Here is a 17,845-nt window from a genome sequence, read left to right as displayed (position 1 = left end):
TCTTGACTTGCTCATGAATTGGATTTAAGTGAGGCAGACTTGCAGAAAGTTGCCAGCTTCTGCCTCTCTTCCAGAGTCACTGGAGTCCAGCAGCAATACAGAGGTCAGGATGATTGGCAATGACCTGGGATGACTGTGGTTTCTTTAATGTCTGACTAAGCTCTAAATGCCTATTTCAGAGCCTTCATGGCCTTTGGAGCAAATGGCTCTCATCTGCCCATTCTGCTGGAGGAAGTCTTCCCGTGCTTGGGGCAGACACGCCCCACTAATTCAATGATGACCTTGAGACACATCAGTCAAATGTTCAGCCTGGTTTAGCTTGCTTCTTAGTGCTACGGGGGAGAGCTGGGAGAATCAGGTCTCCATGACCCCATTGAGGAGAGAAATTCCCTGAAGACAAGGGTCATGTGTACCTCTTCAGACCCTGTTCTTCTTTCATTTCCCCTCCTAGGGCCTTGAATCCCACTGGTGACGTAAAGAGCATTTTCAGAAGGGCCACAGAGTACCTTGCTTAAAAGACTTTCAGTACCAATGAATGAGATAAAGCAATTCATTCCAGATCACCCAGAAGGCGAGGGATGGTGGTCTCAAAGGTCTCTGTGCTTTCATTTCTTATAATCATGAAAATTCCAGAGACGGAGTCTTGGACTGCTAATCAAGAGGACTACTCCAATGTTCTGTGTTATATGCTAGAGACTTGTCTATGCTTCCGTGACAAGTGTCAAAGTTGACTCAGAATTTGTGGCCATTTCAGTTTCCTCCGTTTAACCCATGTGAATTGTGATAGCTGTCACTGACCGCCTTCCCCAGCCCTGTGACCGTCACACTTGCCACCTCCACGACCCCTTGTCACTTTGAACCTCCTCATTCTGGGCCTATTCGTCGCTTCATGTCTGCCTTCTACTTTCTCCTTCTTCATGTACCACAATACACCTGTGGCCTCTTCCCTCTCCCAGTCCCTCCATCAAAACCTTGTCTCAGAGAGGGACCACAGATTTAGACTTCTAGGATTAGGGATCTCAGAAGCCATCTGATCCAACCCTCCTCCCCCCCCCCCAATTTATAGTTGAAGAAACTGAGGCCCAGGGAGGTTAAGTGCTTTGCCCAAAGTCACCCAGAGAGTAAGCATCTGAGGTAGGATTTGAACCCAGGTTCTCCCTCTAGAGTGAGTACCTGTTTCACTGTATGATGTCACCTCAGATCTACTGTCATTCGTTGATAAATTTAAATCACTCTAGTACCTCTCCCACAGGGCATTAATACTTTAAGCAGAATCCAGGGCTATGAGACCTATTTAAAATAATTTTCATGATAAGGAAGCACTATTTTTGGTTTAGTTGGAGGAAAGAATAAAAAGGTGCTGTTGAAATGGCTTTTTGAAAACCCTGACATTTTGCCTTATACCCCTCAAATCATCAAAGATGATGAACAGAAACAGCCAGTGATGGAGGAATCTGATAAGTCAGGCCCACTGATACATTGTTGGTGGAATTGCAAATTGGCTCTGAAAAACAATTTCAAATCTTATAACAAAAATCACTAAATTGTTTAAGCCTTTTGATGTAGTTATATACCCCAAGGAGATCATTACAGAAAGCTCCCCTATATAACAAAATATTCATAGTAAGACCCACTAGAACAAGGTAGGTGCCCATGGTTTGGGGAATGACTGAGTAAATTGTGGAAAATGAATTCAATAGGATATAACTATAGCTTAAGAAAAGAGAGCATATAAGGAATTCAAAGAAACATGGAAGACTTGTATGAGGTGACAGAGAATGACAAAAGCTAAGCCAGAGAACAAAATATCTGTAGTAACATGTCTGGAAAACAACAGAAAAAGATAGCTAAATTGTGATTAATTACAATAAACCATCTTGATTTGAGAGAACAGAGGATGAAACATCCCTACTTTTAGTAGAGACATGAAATATTGTGAGACTCAGTAGATTTTCAGTTTTGCTTATCTCTTTTCTTTGTTACAAGGCCAATGTGGGGTGGTATGTGAGGAAATGACTGTAATGTAATAAACAACAAAAAGCAGCAATAACAAGAAAAAAAAGGATCATGTAGGCAGCTGCCTATTTTCCTTTTGTTCAAGGCTAGTCTTGCCTGAGATTTGTTTGGGGTTGTCTTACAATGAAATTCTTTCCTATCTGTGAAACCTTCCCAATCCACATTAACCTAAACTCCAGAACTACTTACTATCTCCTCTGCACCAGTAACTTGTAAAGTGAGGGAGCATGGTTCAAGTCTCTGGGAAGGCAAAAATATCCCTTAAAGAACAGTGTGTTAAGAATAGTAGATTTAGAGGTAAAGGATCTGAGTTCAAATCCTAACACTCTTGGTCCCTTTATGATTTTGAAAAAGTATATTAACTTATCTGGGCCTCAGTGTCCCCCGTCTATAAAATAAGGAGGGCTGGGCTACATGACTTTTAAGGTCCTTTCTAGCTCCAGAGAGACATGTAAACCACATCTCCAGGTAACTAACTTTCTTGAATTCTTCTCTCTCCCAGACTTCCCCATTACTTTCTCTCAGTCACCAAGGCTTGCAAACTCAGTGATGTCTGTGACTCCTCACTCACACCTGCCATCTGCAATCTATCACCAAATCCCATCATTCCTACCTTCCCTATTAGGAATGTGCTTCTCTCCACTCACATAGCCTGAGACAGGCCCTCCTCACCTCACTCCCAGACTATTACAGTAATAGCCTGATGGTGATCTGCCTGTCCCAAGAAACTCCCCCATTCCAGTCCCTTTTTCCCTCAGTCAATGCAATCTTCCTAAATCAGAGGTCTGATCATGTCAACCTCTATTCAATGAACTTCAGTGGCTCCCTATCACCTCTAGGAACAAATATAAAATCTCCAGATTTTAAAGCATTTCATAACCTTGCCCCTTCCTTCCTTCCTTCCTTCCTTCCTTCCTTCCTTCCTTCCTTCCTTCCAAGTTACTTCTACTTTGAGTTCTTCTACATCCACTATGATCTACCAACACTGGCCTTAAGGATGTTTCTTAAATATGACACTCCATCCTCAACTGTGCCTTTGTACTGGATGTCCCACATGCCTGGAACATTCCTTCCCACTTCCCATCTATCTCCTGGCTTCCCCGGCTTCTCTCAGGATTCCACTTAAATCCCCCCTTCTGCAGCAGACCTTTCCAAGGTCCCTTCACTGCTGAAATTATATCCAGTTTATCATATGTATATATACATACATAAATATACACACATGTGCATGTATATATGTGTATTTGTATGTCAGTAGCTATTTACGTGCTGCCACCCTCATTCAGTTGTGAGCTCCTCATGCACTCATTGGTTTTGTCTTGGTTTGCATCCCTACAACTTAGCACAGTATGGCACATGATAGACAATTAATACAATATTCATTGACTGAGAAAGACAAAGAAAAAGCTGTAGACAAGAATGTGTTTACTTTTTCATGTAAATGTCTGACAGTGATGTTTATTTGTTATGATTTCTTTTTTAATAAAGAAAATATGAAAAAAGCAAAGGGATAGACTCTGATGACAGGTGCACTGGGAGGGTTAGGCTCTCTAAGTAGTCAGGCATCCCTGGCCCTCTAACAGCAGGAAGTGACAGGGGTCAGACAGACATTTCAATTCTGCCCTTCTTCTTGATGCCAAGTTCACTGTACCTTCTTGAAGACTTGCTTGCATATGACACCTTGCACCCTCATTTCCTGGAAAGCAAATATGATACATAAATACCATTATTATTACTGTTATTATTCCCATTGCACATATGAGGAAACTAAGGCTCAGGAAAGTGAAGTGATTTACTCAGTGTCTTGACTAGTAAGTAATTAAGCTGAGACTTCTGACTTAGTCCGATGCTCTTTCCCTTATACCAGACTCTTTTTTTTGTTGTTGCTATGATCACGTTTTTTAAAAATTTTTATTTATTTAAGCAATCGGGGTTAAGTAACTTGCTCAAGGTTACACGGCCAGTTATTTCTGGGTGTGGTGTTGAGTGTCTGAGCCCGGGATTCGATCCCCAGGTCATCCCAACACTGGAGCTGGTGCTCTTACTCGCTGAGCCACCTGGCCGCCCCTTATACCAGACTCTTTGAAAAAAAAAATTCACAGCTTTGTGGGCCTTGTGTTGTACATCCATTGAGGTGGTCCTTAGAAGACCAGGAGAAAGAAGCCTTTTTCCCCACCTTGTGCGATCTCAGCTCTTTACCCTCTGAAGCTCGAGCTGGTGCTAATTTTAGTCCACATTACTTACTAATATATCAGCCAGGGAAGCGTACAACCTGGTCTCTGACACTGATCACTCTTGAATTAACTAAAATTCCATCCCAGAGCAAAACTTTATGTATTTCAGAATACATAAAGCGAACATAATGAAGTTGAAAGCAGAGTTAATGTAATTTATCTGCCGCCTGCCTGGGTTCCCTACTTTAGAGGCAAAATGAATGCAGCCGCAATGCTTGATTTCTCCTCATTCCATCCTGGCCGTGTGAAAGCTGGTACTGTGTGTATGTGGGTGGAGGGGGTGGGGGGAGACAAAAAAACCAAAGGGAAGTTACTTGGCCTGTGCTTCAGGAACATACCAGATGCAGCTCATTGCCTTCGATCCAGTGTGTCCAGCCTCGGCCTTCCTTCTCCCCTTTCTGCACACACTGGAGCTTGTCACCGTCCCAGCTCACCTTGGTCTGCCAAACAAACACAATGGGAGAGTGGGGCGTGAATAGAGGAAAGAGACATACTAGAGTTCAAGTGACCCTTCTCTCTACAGTGCTAAAATCAGTTTCATTAAAGGAATTCTGTAGCAACGACACAGTGACCACTCTAATCACCCTTTCTAATTAAAAAGCCTAAATCATTAAAAAAAAAAGTTATGAAGCACTCCAGAAATTTCATTTAAAAAGAACAATTAGTGATGGGGAAAAAAAAGTCCCTGCTGCTGGAGGCTGACCACCTGACGATATGCAAAAGCTGAGGAAATGGGAGTACCACAGGGGTGAAGGAAGAATTTCCAGTCTCATGTATTAGCATTAGCAGGTGGTGGGTGAATAAACAGCCAATTAGCATTCCAGTTATTTGTGTTTTTCCTGCATGATTGCCAAGGGTGGCCCTTCTCAGAAGTGGCCAGTGTCCATCTTCAGTTTAGCATTCACTTATTACCAAAATGTAGGACGCTGTGTTGGGCACCAAAGGGGTATGGGAATTTCAAAGACAAGCTGGACAAATACTCAAGCTACCTCCAGTCTAAGTAAGGACATAGCACATATGCACAAGAACCTTTAAGGAACTGAGAGGGAACAATAACTAGGAAACAGCACATTTTGTAAATGGCCTAAGGGGAAGTAACAACAAAATGCCGCAAGAATTCAGAGGAAAAGAAGAGCTTTTCGAGTTCAAGGAATAGGAAAGAGTTGATGAAGGGAATGACCTTGGAGTTGGGTCCTGAAGGATGAATAGGATGTCAGTAAGTGGAAGGGAGAGGGATGGGCATTTCAAAGACAATTAAGTGGCAACAAAGTAGAAGGCACATTCAGGTAATGGTGAGAAATCCAATTTGATTAGAGGGGTAAAATGGAAGTAGGGGACATTATAGGTGGTGCAATGGAGAGAGCACTACTGTGTCTGGAGTCAGGAAGACTCATCTTCCTGAGTTCAAATCTGTTTTCAGGCTCTTACTAGTTGTGTGATCTTGGGTAGGTCTTTAATCCCGTTTGCCTCAGTTTCCTCATCTGTAAAATGAGTATGAGAAGGAAATGGCAAACCACTTCAGTATCTTTGCCAAGAAAACGCCATAAAGGTTCATGAAGAGTTGTACATGACTGAACAATAATAACAGAAAAAACAAGAGATGAATTCGAGAGATGGTTGAGCAGCACAGAATCATCACATTTTCCCCTGGGTCTCATCAACACCTCCCCCCCACTAAATGATAGTATTAAGTACCTACTATGTACTAGGCACTGTGCTAAGTTCTGGAAAACCAGAAAGAGGCAAAAGACACCCTCCAGGAGCTCACGGTCTCATGGATCAGTGCCAATATCCAAAATGATCTTGACAGACCAGAGCGTCGTACTGAATTTAAGGAGATGAAATTCAGAAGGGGGCAAATAAGGTTTCATACTTGAGCCCTAGAAATCAACTTTGCAACTCTTGGATGGGAGGAGGTATATACTTAGAGAACACTTTGGGAAAGATCTGAGTTTTAGTGGACTCAAAGCTAATGTGATCTTAGCTTTCATTAAGAGAGAAATTTTGTTGTTGTTCAGTTGTTTCAAACTCTTTGTTGACCCCATTTGGGGCTTTCTTGGCAAAGATGCCAGAGTGGTTTGCCATTTCCTTCTCCTGCTCATTTTACAGATGAGAAAACAGATGAGGAAAACAGGGTTAAGTGACTTGCCCAGGGTCACACAGCTGAGTAAGTGTATGAGGCCAGATTTGAATTCAGGAAAATAAATCTTCCTGACCCTAGGCAGGGGATTCTATCCACTGAGCCACCTCACTGCCCTAAGAGAAAAATAGCTTCCAGGCAGAACGATAGTTCATATATAGTTTGTCCTGGTCATACCATTTCTGGAGTATTGTGCTCAGTTCTAAGGACTGAAGTTTAGGAAGGAAGGACATTACTAAAAGGAAGGGCATATGGAGGAAGGCAAAGGGCCTTGAAGTTCTGATGAAGAAGATAGAACATTTCGCCTAGAGCAGAGAAGATGCATGGGGGCCACAATAGCCTTCTTCAAGCATCTGAAGGGCTTTCATACAAAGAGGGATTCGATTTATTCCAGTTGGCCCTGGAAAGAAGACACAGGAGCAATTCCTAGAAGTTGCCAAGGAATAAATGTAGACTTGATTTCAGGAAAAACTTTCTAAGAATTAGAGGTACTGCCTCTCCAAAAAAAAGGAAGAAAGAAAGAACGGAGGGAAAGGAAATGAAGGAAGGAAGGAAAGAAGAAAGAAAGAAAGAAAGAGAGGGAGGGAGGGAAAGAAAGAAAGAAAGAAAGAAAGAAAGAAAGAAAGAAAGAAAGAAAGAAAGAAAGAAAGAAAGAAAGAAAGAAAGAAAGAAAGAAAGAAAGAAAGGAAGGGAAAGAAAGAGAAAGAAAGAAAGGAAGGAAAGGAAGGAAGAAAGAGAGGAAGAAAGGAAGAAAAGAAAGAGAGGAAGAAAGACAGAAAGAGAAAAAAGAGAAATTGTTTGTCTTAGAAAGAGGTAGATTCCTCTTTAAGTAAGGTAGAATGGCTACCTGTCAACTACATTTATAGAAGAGAATCTTTTTGAGTATGTATTGGACTAAATGACTGGAGAATGCCTTTTCAATTCTAAAAGACTGTGATTTATATTTTTGGACATGGCCAATGTGAAAATTTATTTTGCTTGACTATGCATATTTAATGCAAGCGTATTATTATTATTTTTTTTTTGCAGGGGGGAAGAAAAGGCAGTGGGATTAAGTAACTTTCCCAAGGTCACACAGCTAGTAAATGTGTAAAGTTTCTGAAGCCGGATTTGAACTCAGGTCTGCCTGACTCCAGGGCCAGTGCTCTATTCACTGTGCCATGTAGCTGCACCACTTTTGCTTTTTTATGATGGGGTAGGGTGAATGTAGGGATAGGAAGAAAAATAAACTCTCCTTTACCCCCCCCAAACCCCCAAAGTTCATTGAAGCAGTTTCAAATGCACAGAACAAAACAAAAGGAAGTTTAAAAGGAATCACAAATCAGTAGAAAAGCTTGGGAAGATAAATAATGAATTTATTTTATGTATTTTTTTTAAAAGCAAGTTGTACATAATAGAAAGTTTCATATATAATCCTCTTTTTGTCTTCTGTTGTATATACAGAAATACTAATCTTATATGAATACTAATCAAAATAAGAATATACATTTTTTTAAAGATTCCACTTTTCTGCTTCTTAGTTTTTAACTTTGAGCAAAACTGCAAAGGTAGAAAAAAATTGTTTCCTCTATTTTTTGTTGCCTTGTGACCCCATTTGGGGTTTTCTTGGCAAAGATACTGGCATGGTTTGCCATTTCCTTCTCCAGTTCATTTTCCAGATGAGTAAACTGAGGCAAACAGGGTTAAGTGATTTGCCCACGGTCACAAAGCTAGTAAGGATTTACTAGCTGAGGCTGGATTTGAACTTATGAGGATATCTTTTTTTTTTTTAATTTTCACATTAGTCATGTTGTAAAAAAGGATTATAAACAATGGAATGAACCACAAGAAAGAAGAAACATAAGAAAACAAAAAAGAGAGAAAGCAAATAGTTTCCTTCTATCTGCATTCAGACTCCATAATTCTTTCTCTGGATGTGAACAGTATTTCCATCATAAGTGGAGTTGTCTTAGAACCCTGAATGGCTGAGAAGAGCTAAGTCTATCAAAGTTAGTCATCACACACTGTGGCTGTAACTGTGTACAATGTTCTCCTGGTTCTGCACTCCTCACTCAGCATCAGTTCATATAAGCCTTTCCAGGTTTTCCTGAAGTCCATGTGCTTATCATTTCTTATAGCATAACTGTATTCCATTAAATTCATATACCACAACATATACATTCTCCAATTAATGGACATGCCCTCAATTTCTAATTCTAATACCACAAAAAGAGCTGCTATAAGTAATTTTGTATATGTGGGTGGGCCCTTTTCCCATTTGTATGATTTCTTTGGGATACAGTCCTAAGAACTGGTATTGCTGAGTTAAAGGGTATGCACATTTTTATAGCCCTTTGGGCATAGTTCCAAATTGCTCTCCAAAATAGTTGGATCAGCTCACAACTCCACCACCAATGCATTAGTGTTCCAATTTTCCCATATCTTCTCTAGCATTTACAATTTTCCTGTTTTGTCATGTTAGCCAATCTGACAGGTATGATGTGGTACCTAAGAGTTGTTTTGATTTGCATTTCTCTAATCAATAGTGATTTAGAGCATTTTTTCATATGACTATAGATATCTTTAATTTCTTTCTCTGAAAAATGCCTATTCATATCTATTGACTATTTAGAGGATGAATCTTTCTGATTCCAAGCCCAGTGCTCTATCCACCGAGCAACCTAGCAAGAGCTAATGTAAACCAACTCCTAAGGATTGCTACTGACAAATGGGGTCTAAAAGGCCCTAGGAGGGGGAAGAATGTCTATGCTATAAGACACTCAAGCATTAAGTCATTCAAGGGGCTTTGCAAATCCTACAGCAGAGCACAAGTGAAACAAGTCATATTCCCTAAATCAATCTGGTTTCCATTCTCTGACTTTGAAAATAATCATGTGATCACCCACTATTCTCAGGTCCCAATTCTCTGAGGTGAACTTTGGCCATTGGGTCTGGCTCTGGCTCTCTACGTCTCCTCCTTGGCAGTTTCAGATCCATTCTGTGCCTTCTTTGCTCAGACTATCACCTTTGACTCCTCCCTGTTAGACACTTAGACTCTGACCCTGGGTCTCCCAGCTCACAGAAGTGAGCCGTTGCTCTATCTTGCCAGAGGGTCAGCTTCCCTATCAAAACTTCTTCTGATCTAATCACTCCATTTCTTCTCCCCTTTCCTCCAAGTCCTCCTTTGCAACTACCCTTCATGGGTTGTTCCCGCTATTAAAATGTAAGCTCCGGGAGCAGCCAGGTAGCACAGGGAGTAAGAGCACCGGCTCCAGTGTCGGGACGACCTGGATCAAATCCCGGGCTCAGATACTCAGCACCACACCCAGAAATAACTGGCTGTGTAACCTTGAGCAAGTTACTTAACCCCAATTGCTTTAAAAAAAAATAAAAAATAAAATAAAATGGTAGGGCTCACCTTGTTCATTTGTATTTGTATCCTGTACACATATAGTAAGCAGGGGATACAATCAACAAATAAGCAACTAGGTGGCACAGTGGGTAGAGCACTGGGCCTGGAGTCAGGAAGACCTGAGTTCAAATCCAGTCTTATACATGTTAACCTCAGTTTCCTCAAATGTAAAATCGGAATAATAATAGTACCTACCTCCATGAGGATTAAATGAGATAATATTTTTAAAGGAAGTAGCACAGTGCTTGACACACAATGAACACTGTATAAATGCTAGTTATTATTATTAAGTGGTTAATAAATACCTTATCTAGTCCTCAATACTAATCAGATTACTCAATTCATCAATATTTTCTCTAACTTTAAAAAAGTTGTTAAGAAATAGTCATGCTACAAAGGACAGACAGGTTGAGTAAACAGATACAGATAGGACTCCATGTTATAATCAAGAAAAATTTACAAAGGAGTTAATCTGGCAAGGTTTCAGTAATATTCATAGTCCTTTCGTATAAACACCTGGTAATTAGGGATAAGTGTTGAGCAGCAGAAATGGTCTTAACTCACATGACTTTTGTACCCTCACTCCAAGCAGGTAAGAGGTTCATGGATTTGGAGTTGTAAGGGACCTTAGAGGTCATGAGTCCAGCCCTTCCATTTTATAGATGAGGAAACTGAAGCAAAGCTAACTCACTTGACTTGCCCAGGCTCACGCAGAGAGTAAGGATGTGCTGTAGGATTTGAGTCTTCCCGACTCCAAGTTCAGTGTCCTATTTTCTACATCAAGCAATTCTGGCTTTATCTGAGGGAAGGATTGGGGAGGAGAAAATTAGGTAGAACAGGAAAACATTCTGAGTTGTCTAGGAAGGTTCCTAGACCTCCAAGCTGGAAGAAACCCAAGTCCTTTCATTTTTTAGCAGTTTGGGTATTCCTACGCTTCCTCTTTGTGTTGAGCTCCTGACTTTCCATGCTCCGTGTCCAGGTACCTTCATTTTCTCCCTTCCTCAGATACTTTTTATGTGTTGTCCCATTAGAATGTAAGCTCCTTGATGGTGGACACTGACTTACTTTTGGCTTGTATTTGTATTCCTAGTATAGCACCTGGTACAGAGTCATTGTTTAATAAATGCTTGTTGACTTGACTGGCTAGCAGGGACACGCTCACCTAGGTTAGGAGTCAGGATAGGGAAGATGTTGGAGTCCAAAGACACTGAGTTGTAGCCCATTCCTGTGAGATAGGTAGGTGCTGAAAATCAGATCATGATCAGAACAGGCGGCATAGGTCCTCCTCAGGCTCCACAGAAGAAATTGATTTTAGTGGGGGGTACAAAAAGTAGAATAAAAAGTAGAATAGCAGCCAATGTCTTTCCTTGAAAAACTAGTGAGTTTGATGAGGGAAGAAGCCTCAGGAAAGAAAGTTCTTTTCTTTTTTCCCTTCATCCTTTCTCACCGTCACAAAAAAGATCATTTCTTTTCAGGGGTTAGCCTTACACAGAATACAGCGACTTGCATACATGACTTAAAGGCTCCTTGCCCCAGTGTGGAACTTTGTTCCACATTGATTAAAATCACTCTATATTATATTAAATTAATCTGAACTAATAAACAAACATCCCTGAGGGTTAAGGGAGACACTATTAGTCACTCCCACCTTAAGGTGATAGCTTATGTTGCCCACATTCCTAGGTCTGGCAGTGGCTATAGGGCAGAACTATAGTAATAACTTTGGGCCTTAGATACAGCAGAGAAGAACATAGTTAAGTGAATGGGGAATGGTGGAGGGGGGAGGTGAGAATGAGGCCTGGAGCAGCCCCTGGTCTTTAACTTCTCAATAGACAATGGTGTGTGTGTGTGTATGGGGGGGGGGGGGGGGGTGGACAAAGAGGAGAGAGCATCGGACTGGGAGCCAGGAAATCAGATTCTAATCACTGGCCCTGTCAATGAATAACTAACTTTATGATGTTTCAAAAATCACGTCTCATCTGTAAAATGAGGGGCTGAGCCTGATGATCTCTAAGGCTCTTTTCAACTCTGATATGTGATTATTATATCCCCTCCTTCCATACTCCCCAGTCTCCTCCATAACCAGTTTCTTCTTCCTCCCCACCTGCCAGTCCCGAATCTGTACTGGTGCTCAGTGGACACCTATGGATTGAAAGGAGGTGGAGTTTGAGTCAACTTAGCAATAGAATTTCTAGAGAAGGAGTTCTTAAACTGTGTGTGTGAAATTGAGCCCTTGGGCATTCTAGTGAAACCTATGGACCCCTTTTCAGATAATGTTTTTAATGCATAAAATAAAGTACACAGAAGATTATAAAGGAAACCAATTATATGGAAACATGGCTATCAAAATATATGTGTATATATTTATTACATGAATTATGTATATATTTATTACATAAATATATAAATTTGTTACATATGCATAAATTTATTACATTATATATAATTTACATGTATTGTTGTTGTTCAGTGATATCCGACTCTTTATGACCCCATTTTGGAGTTTTCTTGTCAAAAATATTGGAGTGGTTTGCCATTTCCTTCTCCAGCTTATTTTACAGATGAGGAACTGAGCCAAATAGACTTGTCCAGGGTCACCCAGCTAGTAAGTGTCTGAGGCCAAATTTGAACTTGGAAAAATGAATCTTCTGCCCAATGCTCTATCCCCTGTACTACCTGCCTGTTTATATGTATATCAAATATGCACATACATGTGTATGTGTATATGTGTGTGTATATGCACATACGTACATGTAAACAAGGTCGTGGGACCCCATATTAAGACCCTCTGTTCTAAAGGATCATAAGACTGAGCTCAGGAAGGAATCACAGCAGACATCTGGGACAGTCCCTTTATTTTATAGATGAGGAAGGTAAAACCCAGCAAGGGAAGTGACTTGCTAAGTGGGAGAGATGAGATTTGAACCCATGTCCTTTGACATCAATTTATCATTCTTTCCACCATGCCATGCTATCTTTTATTTGAGAGAAAGAGAAATTTTGAGAAATCGACATTTGGAGTTTATTGGCTACCTAGAACACTTCCTACATTTAGGATCATCAAGTATGGTGAAAAAAGCAGTGAGTTTGACATCCAAGCACCTGGCTTATAGTCCCATCTCTGCCACGATATCCCTATACAACCTCTGCCACACACTGTCATAGATCAGGCCCTCATCATTTCTCGCCTGGATGAAAGCTTCCTAATTACTATCTCTGCCTCCAGTTTTTCCCTTATCCAATAATTCCTTCATGCAGCTGCCAAAATTGTATCTTCCAAAATATGGGTATGATTTTAATCTTAAACTCAAAATCTTTAACCATTTTCTTTCACTTCTAGGATAAAACAAACTCCTCAGCCTGGCATTTAAAGCCCTCCACTAACTGGTTCAAGTTTAAATTTTCTGACTTATTTCACATTACTTCCTTTCATTATATGTTTCAGTCAAAACAACTCACTATAGTCATTCTCCAAACTTTCATACCCTCTCTCATATTTGCCATGTCTATGCCTTCTCACAAAAATGTCTCACTCTGGAAATTCCCTCCTTATTTCATCTCTTAAAGTCCCTAGTTTCCCTCAAAGTTCAGCTCAGGTGCTAAATCCTATGAAAATTCTCCCTTCCTCCCTTCCTTTTCTCCTCTTTTTACTTCCTTCAAAACTTTTTTCCTCCTCTCCCTTTCTTTTCTCTTCCCTCCCTTTCTCCTTGTTTGTCCCTCTTTCCTTCTCTCCCTTTTTTTGGTCTTCCTTTCCTCCCTTCTCTCCTTTCTTCCCCTTTTCTTCCTTCCTTCACCCTCTTCTTTTTCCCTTTGAGCCTTCCTTCCTTCCTTCCTTCCTTCCTTTCCTCCCTGAATGACCTTGGCCAAATCATTTTCATTCTCTGAGCCTTAATTTCCTCATTTGTAAAATGAGAGGGTTGGATAATTCTGACATTTTATAATGAATTTATGAGTCTATTCAATATTCTATCAATCTAGTAGTCTATCTTTTTTTTTTAATGACCTATCCATGTTTTAGAACTTTGATCCCAAATGCTCACATATTGAATCTTTGGATCAACTACTGCCCTCTACTGACTGGATTAAAGCATGTAGAAATATAGACCACAGAATGAGCAGATTTTTTTCACTCAATAGAAAATGCTAAGGAGGCTTTTGTTTTGGTTTATAAATTGTCTATTTTGTCTTCCCAACATGACTCTTGACCATGGAAGAATTCTTTCAAGTTCATCCAGACATCTTACAAGTGTGCACCATTGATCAAAAGAAGAACTGAGCAAAAAAGTATTCTTTGTCTCTTATTTTTCCACCACTAAAAAAAAAAAAATCAAACCAAACTAACAACAACAATCCATATCTTAAATACAGTGTCTTCCACAAAGCCTTCCTGGATGCCCCCACTGGTAGTAACTTTTCCATTTGGACTTCACGTAGCATCTTGTTTTGTATTTATCAAGTAATATTGTGAATTAATGTCATCTGGCTTTGTATTTTCTCTTTGTACCAGACTAAGTTCCATGAGATCAGAAGCTTCCCCTCCCCTCCTAACAGTATTTTGCTTTTTCCAATTACATGTAAAAGTAGTTTTCAACATTCACTTTTATAAGATTTTGCATTCCAAATTTTGTTTTCCCTCCCTCCCTTTCCCTCCCCTCCCCCCTCCTCAAGACAGCAAGCTATCTGATATAGGCTATACATGTACAATCACATAAACATATTTCTACATTAATCATATTGTGAAAGAAGAATCAGAACAAAAAGGAAAAACCATGAGAAAGAAAAGAAAGAGGGCAAATAGTATCCTTTGATCTGCATTCAGACTCCATAGTTCTTTCTCTGGATGTAGATAGCATTTTCTTTTTTTTTTTTTTTAAAAGCAATCAGGGTTAAGTAACTTGCTCAAGGTTACACGGCCAGTTATTTTTGTGTGGGTGCCAAGTATCTGAGGCTGGAACCAATCCCAGGTCTCCCAATGCTGGGCCAGGGCTCTTACTCACTGCACCACCTGGCCACCCCCAGATAGCATTTTCCATCATGAGTTTTTGGAATTGCCTTAGATCTTTGCATTGCTGAGAAGAGCTAAGTCTGTCAAAATTGGTCATTGTACCATGTTGCTCTTACTGTGTACAATGTTCTCCTGGTTCTGCTCACTTCACTCACTTCATTCATGTAAGTCTTTCCAGATCTTTCTGAAATCCACCTGCTCATCATTTCTTATAGAATAATAGTATCCATTATATTTATATAACACAACTTCTTCAGCCATTCCCCAATTAATGCGCAGCCCCTCAATTTCCAATTTTTTGCCACCACTAAAAAAGGAACTGCTATAAATATTTTTGTACATGTTTTATAGCTCAGGGGCTATGTCTTAAATTTTGCACTTTCTCCAGTGCCTAGTCCAGTGATTGGTAAGTGATCTGCATGTAATAGATATTCAACCAACGTTTGTTGAGTTAAATTGAATTATTTCAATTTAAAATTGAAAAAATATTGATAGAATTGATAGTGGATAAACTGAACCATTTTGTAAGGAGGATTATACATTAAATTTGAAATGGGCAAAGAATGACTAATGACTATAAGAAGAACAATTAGCTAATTCGTGGACTAATCTTATACTTTTATTCTCTATATATATTCTTATACATTATTCTATGGACTAATTTTTAAATTTACAGTTATCTTGCCTTAACACTATCAACATATGTATATTTATTGAACTGTATGAATCTTGCTTATACGAATACAAATACTTTCATTTGTCAATGGCCAGAATGAAGTTTTTATATGAATACTTAGTTTTGAGAATCAAAGTATCAGCAGTATGAATTTGCTAATTGCTTACCCTTATTTCAACCAAGACACACACACACACACACACACACATTTTCCCAGATTATTAGAGCAAGAATGGATATTAGAGCCCTAGACCACCTTTTATATTATAGATGATGAAACTTGGGCCCACTGAAGTTAAGTAATTTCCCCAGGTTAAATATCTAACTAGTGGCAAAGTTTAGGCTCTCAAGGCCACATGTGGCCCTCTAGGTTCCCAAGTGTACCCCTTTGACTGACTACAAACTTCACAGAACAAATCCTCTTAATAAAAGAATTTGTTCTGTAAAACTTGGACTCAGTCAAAAGGCCACACCAAGGACCTAGAAGGTCACATGTGGCCTCAAAGCCATAGGTTCTCCAACCCTGGTTCAGGCCCTAACCCAAAACTCCTGACTCAGACCAGTGCTCTTTCTGTTAATAAAGGTAGAAACAAGAGAATCATAGGTATAGAAGGGAACTTGAGTATTTACTTAATTTTAATCCATTCTACTGCTTTCAATCAGGAACATACCTATTACTAATTACGTTAACACTTGGGCAAATTGCTTCACATCTTTGGATCTGAGTTTATTCACTGATAAAATGAGAGTTGTGGACTATACAATCTCTAAGATTCTATGAGGATGTGAGCCCTGTAAGATTTTGAGGGAAGGAGAATATGTGATATAATCGATGCATGCTACATGCATTTTAAAAAATAATTATTATAAGCACATGTAGTATGAAGATCTGGCTCTATGGGGAGAAATCAAAACACAAGCAAACTGCAGTATCCTGAGACAAGAAAGTGAATAGAGACCATAAATGAGATGAAGGTCAAGTGATCAATATTGACTGACTTAAAAATCTATTGGTCCACTTAGCTCTGAGGAGAGCCAGAAATGGGCCACCAGAATATCAGGCTGGGAGTGAGAGAGAGTCTGTTATGGCAACCACATTAGGGGGCCAAGCTTAAGTAGGGGCATCATTAAGGCCTGCACTAATGGCACCAATGTCACGTGCCCTAATATCTGTGTTAGAAGAGTTCATTTTACCACCCAGGGCAGAGTGAACCACCATAATTTAACTATGGGAATTTTCTTTAGGTGAACTAACCAAGAATAAATAGAAAGGTTAGGAGAGCAAGATAAAGAACATTCAAAGCATTAATATAGCCACAGGAGGAAAAGGAAAGCATAAAATCCAAGCTGGGGATAGTCTTGTCTGGGCGTCACAGAAGAGGGGGAATGGATATGGAATCTCATCCAGGTCCAAGGCCAAGGAGTCTAGAGTAAGGGAACATTTCCAAATGGGACATTCCTAAAGCCAGTGAGAACAAGTTCAATTGTCAAACATGTAGGAAAAAAGTTCCTGCTCAAGATTCTGTCTTCCCAATCACAGAGCTAAAGGTCAGGCAAGAAGAGAAACTGACATTCTAAGCGTCTATTATGTGCCAGGCAATGGGTTAAACTGTTTACAAATATTAATTCATTTGATCCTTACAACAACCCTGGGAGGTGCGTGCTGGTTTTTCTCAGAAAACTGAGGCAGAGATAAGTGACTTTCACAGGGTCATATAGCTAGTTGTTTGTCTGAAGTCAGATTTAAAGAGCTCTATCCAAGGCACCACCTAATGCCTCTAGCAAGATTTTAGAAGGCTAAGTCAACTACCTTTGTAAATCAGATCTACTGGGCTAGAGCTCCAAGAACAAAACCACACAGGCTAATTGGGATGCAACAAGTTGCTCAGAAAGAGAAAGGCCTGGTTGTGTATAGTTGTCTGTAGTACTAGATTACCTGTAAGAACTCCATAGCTTGTAAAATTTACCCTGTGATGCCTTGTGGTCCCTTTTAAAATGCCAAGGAGAGTGATACCATTGCCTTTGAGGATGGCATAAGGGAAAACAGGGGAAAATGCTCGCCACCTTCCTTATAGAGAGGGCAGAGATTATGGATGAGAATATTATACATATTGTCAGGTACATTTGCTGTTAGCTATTTTTGCTTAACTGTTTTTTTCCCTAATTACAAAGGAAGAGTATGTGATTATGATATTTAAAAAAATAAACAGGAACCAATGAATTAGTAAAAATCATTTTTATGAAGGAAAATTAAAAAAAAAACTTTATTAGAAGCTGGAGAACCTGAGGGGAAATGGTGGCAACAAGAAATGATTACAAGGTCCTTGTCTCTAATGCAAATGGGCAGAGAAATTGAAGTGGCTCCCATTTCCTCAGTCCCGGG

At 39.9% G+C, this 17,845-nt stretch overlaps 1 protein-coding gene across 1 annotated transcript in view; it reads right to left on the bottom strand.

The window, feature by feature from the left end:
* Positions 1-3,428: 3,428 nt before the first annotated feature.
* The window catches only part of RBP1 (retinol binding protein 1), a 54,280-nt gene continuing 39,863 nt past the window's right edge, over positions 3,429-17,845 (bottom strand). Inside the window, exons 3-4 of the mRNA XM_069063872.1 lie at positions 4,589-4,690; positions 3,429-3,712 (exon numbers count right to left, since the gene is read on the bottom strand). Coding sequence (XP_068919973.1) covers positions 3,659-3,712; positions 4,589-4,690 — 156 coding nt within the window. The 3' untranslated portion in view covers positions 3,429-3,658. The remainder of the gene's footprint in view (positions 3,713-4,588; positions 4,691-17,845) is intronic.

This window comes from Petaurus breviceps, unplaced genomic scaffold (genome assembly GCF_028583685.1).
Source record: "Petaurus breviceps papuanus isolate PSGF00001 unplaced genomic scaffold, PetGlider_PUasm1.0 90604, whole genome shotgun sequence".
Classification (NCBI taxonomy): Eukaryota; Metazoa; Chordata; class Mammalia; order Diprotodontia; family Petauridae; genus Petaurus; species Petaurus breviceps.
This window is presented reverse-complemented; position numbering and strand designations above follow the sequence as displayed.